Source organism: Frankliniella occidentalis, unplaced genomic scaffold (genome assembly GCF_000697945.3).
Source record: "Frankliniella occidentalis isolate FOCC.00 unplaced genomic scaffold, Focc_3.1 Scaffold6, whole genome shotgun sequence".
Lineage (NCBI taxonomy): Eukaryota > Metazoa > Arthropoda > Insecta > Thysanoptera > Thripidae > Frankliniella > Frankliniella occidentalis.
The window spans coordinates 1,040,992-1,051,440 of record NW_026267136.1 but is presented as its reverse complement, the minus strand read 5'-3'; the positions used below and the strand labels follow the sequence as shown (position 1 = coordinate 1,051,440).

General features: G+C 43.1%; 3 protein-coding genes across 5 annotated transcripts in view; 1 reads left to right on the top strand and 2 right to left on the bottom strand.

Annotated features, from left to right (window-relative positions):
• Positions 1–2,731: 2,731 nt before the first annotated feature.
• LOC113218158 (uncharacterized) lies at positions 2,732–4,125 on the bottom strand. Its single transcript, XM_026438382.2, has 3 exons — positions 3,839–4,125; positions 3,656–3,748; positions 2,732–3,573 (listed from the first exon to the last, which is right to left on the bottom strand). The coding sequence occupies exons 1-3, from the start codon at positions 3,891–3,893 to the stop codon at positions 3,005–3,007; spliced, it is 717 nt and encodes a 238-aa protein (XP_026294167.1). The 5' UTR covers positions 3,894–4,125; the 3' UTR covers positions 2,732–3,004.
• Positions 4,126–4,157: 32 nt separating this feature from the next.
• Positions 4,158–6,127, top strand: LOC113218159 (THAP domain-containing protein 1-like). Its single transcript, XM_026438385.2, has 3 exons — positions 4,158–4,283; positions 4,400–4,591; positions 4,718–6,127. The coding sequence occupies exons 2-3, from the start codon at positions 4,430–4,432 to the stop codon at positions 4,988–4,990; spliced, it is 435 nt and encodes a 144-aa protein (XP_026294170.1). The 5' UTR covers positions 4,158–4,283; positions 4,400–4,429; the 3' UTR covers positions 4,991–6,127.
• The window catches only part of LOC113218156 (cyclin-dependent kinase 14), a 162,223-nt gene continuing 157,122 nt past the window's right edge, over positions 5,349–10,449 (bottom strand). For all 3 annotated transcript variants that reach the window (XM_026438380.2, XM_026438381.2, XM_052271240.1), the window contains 7 exons: positions 9,990–10,081; positions 9,733–9,907; positions 9,363–9,549; positions 9,068–9,282; positions 8,818–8,979; positions 8,627–8,717; positions 5,349–8,535 (listed from right to left, as the gene is read on the bottom strand). In XM_026438380.2, coding sequence (XP_026294165.1) covers positions 8,468–8,535; positions 8,627–8,717; positions 8,818–8,979; positions 9,068–9,282; positions 9,363–9,549; positions 9,733–9,907; positions 9,990–10,081 — 990 coding nt within the window. In that variant the 3' untranslated portion in view covers positions 5,349–8,467. The remainder of the gene's footprint in view (positions 8,536–8,626; positions 8,718–8,817; positions 8,980–9,067; positions 9,283–9,362; positions 9,550–9,732; positions 9,908–9,989; positions 10,082–10,449) is intronic.

Sequence of the window (10,449 nt, the reverse complement as noted above, 5' to 3'; positions counted from 1 at the left end):
AATTGCTCCGAATTAATATGTATAAGGGGGAATACCAATAGCCGCGGCTCCTGGACCGATGGCAAACACACAGAGCGAGAGGAGGAGGAGGAAGTGGGCGGGGTGGTGCGGCGGGCTGAAAAGAAAAGTCTAAAACGGGCCGCGCGAGTGGTAAGACAAGGACGGAGCATTAAAGTAAATAAAAATAAAGTAGCGGCGAAGGGAAGCAAACAAGGCCCTGGCCTCTCCGGAGCAAAGGGGCGCAGCAGAGCGGCGGTGCGGTCCTTGTTGGGGGGATGGGGAGGAGTTTGCTGCGCTGGTTTTAAGAAAAGCAAAGAGAAAAGGGGTGGGCGGCTCTGCACGGAGCGGCGAGGAGTCAATGCCGAGGGGGATGTCGTCGTCGAGAACCTAATACCGCCGTGGGCCACGGCCCGTGGCCGCAGCCTCAGCGATGCGACTGGAGGTGGAGGCCTCTCAGGACCTGCTGGGAAAGGTTTCTTTATTATTTGGCCTCTTTTGGTCCTGCTCCTCCCCGTGTCACGCCGCACCACGCCACGCCACGCCACGCCAAGCCAACACTCGCATCGCGTCGTATGATCCCCGCGAAACCCGACAGGCATCCCCGAGCAGGTCGCCTCGATCCGCCACGATATACGAGAGAAACGGGGAGAAAGAGAGGGACGTCCGAAGGGGGAGAGAGACGTCACAGGCGGCAAAAAAGTAAATGAAGAAAGTGCGGTGGAGTGAGAGAGATACTCGCCGGGGGAGGAGGAGGGGGGTGGGAGGGAGAAGGCGTCAGATTGACTCATTTCCGTTTAAATTACGTCTTCCATCCCGCAGAAATCGACACGGACGGACGTGCCCGGCCTGGCGCGGCTCAAGGACCAAGGCCGCGGCGCAGTGGCCCGCCGCCTCAAAGCGAGGCGAGAGCGACGCGGGTGCCAATAAGTTGCGGCCCGGCGGAGGGGAAGCTTATTCTCTATCGCAAAACAAATACTCTGTAAACTCAAATGTGTACTTTTAACGTCGCATTTCTATTTTTCTACTCCCGCTGGTGCGCCGCGAGAGTCTTTAGGCGGCTCCAGACCTCAAGACACCCACTTCACATCTCCGGTCTGGTCTCGGACTGCATTTTCTCTCTTTTCTTTTTCTTTTGGCCGCCTCGCCCGCCCGCTTTAAGCTGATATACGTTCATTAAGCAGTCCGAGGCGAGAGGCGGCAGGGAGGAGGAGGAGGTGCCACCGGCAGAGAGGAATGCAAATAAAAGGAAGTCCGTGAATCACTTTCTTTCCAAAGTAATGCGCGGCGGTGAGAGCTCTCTTAGAGCGGTGCAGCCCAGCTTTTGGCGTTACGGACCTTATTCCAAGACTTCTTCCCGCCATTTACACGAGGGAAGGCCCTCCCGCGGGGCCCACGGCGCCCAAGTCCCGGCTCACCTCTCACAAAAGGAATCCAAGAAAAGGTTATCGCCACATTATGACATGTTTTTCCCAGCACTTCAAAATTAACCAATAGGTATATGTTGTGTGAAACAAAAAAAAATTTTCACACAGAACTTTTTTTAGCAGTCAGCGTCAGCGTAGAATGGCTCGTCCCCAGGAGCGTCAACACGCATCTCGCCTCTAGCTCAGTCGGCAGTTTTTTTTGTTTGTTTTTTTTTTGGGGGGGGGGTGTTCAATGGTTTATTGTTCTTCTTACTTTACATTTTTATACTTTAACAGGGGGTTTCTAATGCCTCGAGGCTTGATATAAATGTTATACAATTTGAAGGGGGGAGCAGGGAAAGGTGCATTATTGTTTAAACAGGAAGTGGGAGTGGGGCGACCAACCACTTGTGTTGCCCGTAGGTGTTACAGGAATAAAGAGGTTAGCCCCAAGGTGGGTTCCCCGGACTCTAATGCCCGCCCAGAGGGTGGGAGGACGACGTTTCGAATCTCCGTCGACCTGAAATTGTTGTCAGGCCACCAAATTTCAAATTGACTTCAAACCCGTCATTTCACCACGTCCCCCTCCCCTCGTGGAGTTCCGACGGCGTAGTGGTTATGGTTACCGTCCTTATGGCACTGCGTCGAAGGTGGCACATGACTCGGGTCAGGGCCGGGGTTCGACTCACGGCGAAAGCGGGCCGTGGGAGTTCCCTGGTGCCTGGCACTTTGCTGTGGTAGCGGGTGCACTAATAAGAGCTAGAATCTGGCTCCACTCCATGTCGTGTGGTGGGTCAGTACAGATTAACCAACGCACGTGTCAACCGTCTTACAAACCCCGGGAGTATGTTCTGACCAAGTGTGGTTCGGAAGAACTCCGCCGAAGTCGTCCTGTGTTGGAATAAGGAAAGTACTACCCCATTTAATTTTTATTTTTTATCCGGGTTGGGGTAGAGGGACGTGAGCATTTACGATGCCGAGCGGGTTTTTTTTGATAAAAGCTTCCTGTGGCCGTGCCAGTGGTATAGCTACAAACAGAGACGTAGTTGTAAGCACCCGTTTCTTACGGGCGCCTGTGGGTAGGCCGTCCCGCCGAACGTCTGTGCATGGTGGAGTTGCCTCTGTCAGCTCGCAGGCGCTGAGGGAGGACCCGCTGCAGCGCTGCGGCGTTACCCCTTGCACACGCGGTCTTTTGTGAGGGGGTATCGCCGGTCCGAACCTCGTGTAAACACCACAACAAGCCGTAGCGACACATTTCTGGCGTAATTCGAAATGACAGTGGATAAGTAATAAAGTCATGTCTATGGCCGAATGAAAAATTGGCTAGAGAAGAGTATCTCAACATCTTTATTGCATAGCACAAAATGACCTGCATTGCACTTTGAAAGAGCTTAATCAACACATTTAATCCTCAAACAGTTAGATACAGGCTCGATTCCCTTGAATCTTAAGTTATTGATATCTCCCCTAAGGTAGTTCTGTACAATTATAGAGGAAACATCTGAAAACAATGCCTTCTACTCCACAGGGGAAACACGATCATGTCAAGAAATTACACGCTCATACCAGTTGATATGATTCACGCAATTACTCAAATTTTTTCAGCTTGCCTCAAGATCTGCATTGTCCCCCCGTTTCCGCCTCACATATCTAACCTTTCCTCTCATGTCTGGTTTGTACCCATCTTCCGAGAAATGTGACAGAGCACTGTCTATCCAAGAGTCACAAATGCAAAGAGTATTCTTGAACATGGTCTTGCACACTTGTTTTTGTGATCCTGCAATGCTGAAGGAATAGTGCCGAGAAAATTTCTTGCCACATCCTACTGAAGATTTTTTCCTTGGAATTGTAGTCTTCACCAGCCCAAAAATGAAAAGCCACTGCCTTTCGTGATCAGACAAGTTCCAAAAGGTGTCAAAAATCTCCTGCCTCTCTGACAATTTTAATCTGGGAGCTTCACATCTGTTGCATTTAATGTGACACGCAGTTTTAATTTGCCGAGCTCTGCGTTGTTTACCAGAGAAGCTGACATGTTCTTTTCCTGAGTTAAGATTCAACTTTGCAGCAGCTATTTTCACATCTGATGGTGATAATCTTATAATTTTTTTATCTGACTTTGCGAGTGCTGCATAGCCTAGGCGAGTAGATTCTTTGGTTCCAGAGTAGCGCACTGTCAATAAGGTTAATGACAACACTAAATATACTCATTGACACAAAGACAGGGAAAAGTTTTCACACAACTGATTACTCACATGAAATGTCCTGTTGTGTCATTCGACTTTTCTTCGCCTGTGCATCCGGGTGTAAGTCTGCTGCCTCATACACCTCTTCCCACCACGACGAGCCTTAACAAATAAAGTAAGAAGCAGCTCCGATAAGTAGTTGCAGACGACAAACCTATAAAGACAACCACTTATTATTGCAGCGTTACTTACTATCTTCATCGAGATGAGAGGACACAGTACATGAAGAACTACAAACCGACGACATTTCACGAGAAAAGTACCCAGGGGACTCTTAACCTCAAAGGTCCAACCGGTGGATTCGCTTAAATGTTCGAATGAAGGTGCACAAGGACTGTAGCGAGAAAACCCGAGAGGCAATCCGCTTTCCCGATGAGTTGCGACAACTGACAGATCTCTAAAGAGAAGCGTACAAACTCGTCTGTTGCCACTGTTGCTCGTCTGCTAATGTTTTGTTTGTTTGCAACCGAGGCAACGGGTGCGTCACACGGGACTACTCCCTGTTCATAGAGACCCAGCGAGCTTCCTTCCGGCACCCATAGATGGCGACAGGCGTGACTTGTTATTTGAATTTTAGGCACCAGCGACGGATGTTATGTTGGTGTTTACAATGTTCTAACCCTACCATGCGCGTTATGTGAGTTTACTTACTTTTAATTGGTTTACTTAGTTTTTGAAGATTATTGGTGCAGAGTCTGCGAATTATGACATATTTCGTATATCACTTACCCTGATGCGTCAACGTTGTTTCAGGTTTCTCTCGGAACTGCTCGGAACTACAAAATGCCACGAAAATGTAATGTACCAAATTGTTCATCAAGTTCCTACAGACAACCAGACATGTGTTTTGTGGGTTTCCCAACAAAGCCTGATGTGAGAGAAAAGTGGCTCCAAGCAATAGGCCGTGAGTCGTGGATTCCAAAGCCTCACCATAGAATTTGTCAGGTAAATATTATACTACTGCTGAGTCTTGTCCAATAATGGTTAACCAAAACAATTACAATAATGGTTAACCAAAACAATTACAATAATGGTTAACCAAAACAATTAATATTTCCTCTATTACTGCAGCTTCACTTCAAAGATTGTGACTGGCTTGATAAGACTAGTCGTGCAAAACGTCTGAAGTCATCTGCAGTCCCAAGCTTATTCTGCAGCATGGATGAGTGTTTCGATGGCTATGAGGTCTCTCATTTTGATGGTATTGTGCTTATCAGTCCATCTCCTCACAACTTTATCACTCACTCTCCATTGTGTCCCATTTCAAGACCACAAGATCTCCATACTACTCCAGTTAAGTTGAGCCCCTTTGATAAACCAGTTTCAGTTCTTACAAACAGGTGAACAACTACTGAAGAGTTATGAGGAACACTCAGGCCTAACTTTCTCGTGTGCCTAGATATTCAATTATTCCTAGTTTCCTAGGGTTATTTATGATGAAACCAATGATCCTCTGTTGCTCTGCTTTATCAATTCTAGTCCAACTTCGTCAGAGTTCAGTCTTTGGGTGACATAGAAATATGTTGATGTGAGTTAACTCCTATCCCTAGTAGAACAGGAGTGTGACAAAGTTTATCTACTTTGTCAAGGTTTTGACTTTACATTGAACAGACGCTCTCGTGATTATCACTTCATGGCACCAGTGTTGTAGAGCTGTTTCTGCAGGAGAGGCAGTACTGAATACAATGAGCATGTGTGAAAATCCAGCTGTACTTGAGGATGCTTTATTTTCGTCTGGTTTGACAGTTTTTTGTATGAAATATTAACAACCGAATGACACATGTTTATGGACAAATACATTTACACTTTTTTTTTTAATTTTAAGAACTTCTATACATACATGATGTAAATTCACTAATGTACATGAAAAAAAGAAGAAATACTCCGCTTTCCTCTCTATATACATTCTTGTTCAATAACACAATAAATATAATGAATGTATATTGTTACAAAATGCTTTCTGTAGTTAGCAAGAGGCTTGAACCACAAACTAAGCATATATTTAAAAAGTAATTTAAAGCTTTAAAATCTATGGGAGTTTATGGCATAATTAACATGTGTGAATTAATCTAAATATCACCTCTGTGCCCGAGAATGAGCTGAGAGAATATGGCTTCAATACTCTCAGTTCTATTGTTGGACAGTAATAGAATTAACAAGGACGGTGCACGCAACTGTTTAAAAAACTAATTCAGAACACGAGTGCCATGAAATTTAGACTGAGCATATATGTACTATGGAACTCATTGATAGGAAATCTTTAAAAGAAAATTATCACTAAAGATTTGTGTGCATAGAAAATACTGGCAAGACGCAAGTAACAGAAATTTCTTTTGGTGATATGAAGATACAGGAGGGAAGATCAATCTCACCCAAACAGACTTTCTTCTGATCAGACTTTCTACCTTCTAGGTAATAATATGTGGATCTTGGACACAATCAGTTCTTTAACTTTGTTGCAGAATAAATAACATAACTCAGCTTATTTGAAATTTTCTTGAAAGTATACAAAAAAGTCTGGACTAAAGAAGAAAAGCAAAATGAGTTTCTATAACTGCATATTTCTGGATGAAGTTCACGCTTTTCTTCTCTACTCTATACTTCTCCATACAAACATACAAAACCGTTTACACCGTTGTCTGATTCGAACTAAAAAAAAGAAGATGAGACCAGAAATATTTGTCTTTTTTTCAAGAATCATTTTGACATAGATTTGCTACTAAAATTTACTGTGGCTTACAAATTTTACCTCCCATCTTCAAACTATGGTGTTTATACTGTATTTTGCAACTAATAATTAAATTACAGTTTCTATAACTTCCTGAATGGTACAAGTTGAGCCATGTAAAAATGTATTCGATCCATAGAATCCAGCACTTACTTTAGCTAATGGCACATATTGGCTACAGTAAATTTTTGAAGCATACAGGAGAGTACAGTATTTGTTGCTATTTTCAAAATAATGTGCTTAAAGACAAAGTAAAGTATTGCATAACCAAAGATCTTTCCTCCCCTCATGTTAATTGAAACTTTCCAAGAGAGTATGGCTGATGGTGTATCACAGTACACAGTACATCTCTCTTGTTACATGACTTTCATCTGCAACAAACTTGTACTTTACATCTAGAACTAGACATTACATCCGATTAATCAAAGCAATTAAAAAAATACACATGTAGAAAATGCAAGGAGTCTGAGCATTAATTTATACTATACAAACAAAAAAAATGAAGAATTGAGAGAGACAATTGTATCACAGTTACATTATTGGTAAATGACAAATATTATTTCACAACATTAATTAGTAAAACATGTTTATTTGATATAAATTTCTGCTGAGCGCCCTAGCCTAAAGGAAGGACTCTGGAATGATCTTACCAACACAAGAAGAATGGGACTAGAGTACATAGAATTTGTAAGGATGTGTTACCCATTGGCTGAGTGTCATACTAAAAATTCATTTCAGTATCTGAAATGAAAAAAAGGATTTGCTCTTTGTTATTAATTGGCAACAATAGTATGTAAGAAATACATAAGAATCATGAGCAGCCTTGCTAGAGGCATTGACAATTTCGACAGGTGGGTTGGGAATGATAAGAGCTCATTGCAAGAGATGATGAAGGTGGGTATGAATTTATATAGGTCAGGCCTTTTATGTTTTAAGTGGCAAGATAATCGTCATCTCTCCAGCACTTCTCCACATATCATCACATGCTTAAATTTCTGCTAGTTTTGTCATACTAAAAATGTTCTTCCTTTTCATTAATGAGATGCGATACCACTCATAAAACAAGAATAGTAATGAAGTTCTAAAATTTACCAAGATGACAAATTATAGTAGAAGAACAATTAGATATTATCCATTCTGAAGTCCTCAATTCAAGTCAACTGGTGGCTTCCAAAGAAAAGAGATATTCTATGGACTAATTTGTTTTACGTTGAACCCAAGAATGGGAGTCATAAGATTGTGTTTACAATCTTCAGAAAATAATTACTATGAACTGTAAAGTTAATGCCATGAAACAGAAATATGTAAAACATGAATTAAAAGAGAAAATTAGTTATTGTGAAGTATAGTATAAACTGTAAAATCACAAAATTACATCTCAAAAATTAGAACTTGCACTGAGCACGAGACCGATAAGAAAAACAACAACCCACTACCATCTTAATGAAAGTATTCAAAGTACGAGGAAATGTGATCCTATGGTTTACTGGCTTGATTTAAATTTATCCTCATATGAAATGGTAGATTTCCTCAATGACTAAACACGTTTTCAGAATAATGAATAGGGAGGAGAAATGGTTTGCACATCATTCCAAACACTACTTCAACAACAAAAACAATAGAATGCATAGACTAAACATAAAAACAGAAAGATGAAAACTTCCATGTGTTGGTGTGTAATGAATCACATTATCCAGCCATCATAGTCACTTCATCAATAAGATAATAACAACATACCTAAATCAACATTTCAACAACGATCAACAAACAGAGAAAACAAGTTTCTCCCAGAGGATGGAGAACGGTTTGTGTTTACGCCAATGCCAGATAAGGTAGACTGACGTACAGATTGATTTTTTGTGACATCACAACCAACACTTTTCATCCTTAAAAAAAGAATGGACTCTGTTGACAATCCTCTATGCACCATGTATGAAATAGACTAAATGTGGCACAGAAGGTAGACGACGAGGACGAACGAGCACCACTTAGGACGGGACGGCGAGTCCACCACATGACAATGATCAGGCAGCACTTCATGTGAGGTACGCTCGATAGTTGGGGTACCCAGGCGACCGTCGCGCCTCCAACCCTCAGGTTTTCCCAGAAATTCGTAGTTCGGGGTACAAGTGGACACCTTCTACATCAAGAACAGATGCTTCTGTAATGATAAATGTTGAATTTATTGTTTTAAAATTGTGGTAAAAAAGAGGAAAAGAAAAAATAGGAAGAAACATATTTCTGTCACTCACCGTCTGGCAGTTCATATAACTTCTTTGGCAATGATTGAAAATAACGATGTCTTAACGCTTCCTCTGCTCCAAGGCGCTTGTCAGGGTTCAGCTGAGAATTTTAATCACAATTAACAAATTAATTAACAAATTATTGGAAATATATTTTTGTTTTTAGGAATGAATTATTTTCCTTTTACTTTCAGTATTACCTGAAGCAAGGATGAAGCCATATTTTCTCCATCTTTAATATCATATAGGCGTGGTATTGCAAGCCCAAGTCTTTGAGGGCGGTACAAACACAATTTGTTAAGATTAAAACCTGGTAGATGAGTTGAGCCTTGCCATGTTTCTTCAGTTGGTGTCCCTAATATCTAGAACGGAAACATCAATTGGAATTAAAATAAAATGCTAGGAGTAGCACAAACAAGAGAGTCTGTCACATTTTTAAGGTTGACGTACCCTGAAAATCTTGTCAAGTTGATCATACGTATCACGAACCCCAGGAAACAAGGGAATGCCCGTAATCATCTCGACATATATACAACCTACTCCCCACATATCTAGAGATGTGGAATATTCAGTACTTCCTAATAACACGTCCGGTGGCCTATACCATAGGGTCACGACCTCGTGTGAGTAGGTATGGGACGGCACCGATTTGGCACGAGCAAGACCTGGGAAGACACAAGACGATTACAGACTTTGCCAACAAGACAAACTTAAAAAAAAAATGAGGCGCCGGGTGGAAACTAACCGAAGTCTGCCAATTTGAGCTCCCCTGCTTCACTGATGAGCAGGTTCTGGGGTTTGACATCTCGGTGCAGCACGCGCCGCTTGTGGCAATAGGACAGCCCTCGCAGGAGCTGGAAGAGGAACAGGCGGACGTTGTGCAGCTCCAGGCCACCCGGGTGCCTCTCCATGTACTGCGACAGGTCGGTGTGCTGGAACAGGACAGCACGGTCAAACAAACAGGAAGTGTGTCGCGAGGGGTACTTCAATTTTAAAAAATCAGGAAAAAAAATCAAAAACATCAGAAGAAATCGAAATAAATGTAGTAAAAAACTACTGCACACTTGTAGGACCCCTAGGTGTGTCGTTGTGAATAACAACAGCAAGACACTCACCACATACTCGAACACGAAGGTGAGCGTGTGCCTGGTGTGCACGATATCGTGGAGGGTCACGATGTTGGAGTGCTTGAGGTCCTTGAGCAGCGACGCCTCTCGGATGGCGGTGAAGGGGGCGCCCTCCTCCTCCTGCAGCCGGATCTCCTTGAGCGCCACCACTTGGTTCGTCAGGCTGCAACACCCATCCGGGTCAGACGACAAGCCAATGGCAACGAAACAACCTCATTATCCCTTTGTAGCGCAAACACACTCACTTGCTGAAGCCTTTGAAGACGGTGGCGTATGACCCCTCGCCGAGCTGCTCCAGCTTGACGTACGCGTCAGACTTGCCGAACGGGGAGTCACCCTGCAACAACAAATCACACCACTTATAGAGAACGCTTCTCTACACCCAGTAGAACGTCTACCTCGGCCGTACAAAAATGACGTCATTTTTACACGATTCTAAAATTAACTTTGTTCAGGGACCGAGGGGAAATCACTTAAGGGGGGACCTTTCGTCCCGTACTCTGAGAATGGCATAAAGGTAACTTAGGATGAGTATCCGCGCTTCGGTTATCGTCAAGGTGTATTGCCGTTTCTCCGCAAAAAGTTCACGCATCCTCCAAAAGATAGTGCTAGTTTCGGTACACTTCCAAAAACCCAACGCGAACTTGTGGTAATTTCCGAATGCATTGCAAAGATGGGCTTTGGGTGCATTTCCTCGACTTTGGT

What these genes read in the sequence shown, in the direction of transcription:
- LOC113218158 (XM_026438382.2), bottom strand. Translation starts at nt 3,893, where the DNA reads ATGTCGTCGGTTTGTAGTTCTTCATGTACTGTGTCCTCTCATCTCGAT. An exon ending in CTCTCATCTCGATGAAGATA is followed by an intron (nt 3,749 to 3,838) that starts GTAAGTAACGCT and finishes TTATTTGTTAAG; the next exon opens with GCTCGTCGTGGTGGGAAGAG. An exon ending in GACACAACAGGACATTTCAT is followed by an intron (nt 3,574 to 3,655) that starts GTGAGTAATCAG and finishes CCTTATTGACAG; the next exon opens with TGCGCTACTCTGGAACCAAA.
- LOC113218159 (XM_026438385.2), top strand. Translation starts at nt 4,430, where the DNA reads ATGCCACGAAAATGTAATGTACCAAATTGTTCATCAAGTTCCTACAGA. An exon ending in CTCACCATAGAATTTGTCAG is followed by an intron (nt 4,592 to 4,717) that starts GTAAATATTATA and finishes CTATTACTGCAG; the next exon opens with CTTCACTTCAAAGATTGTGA.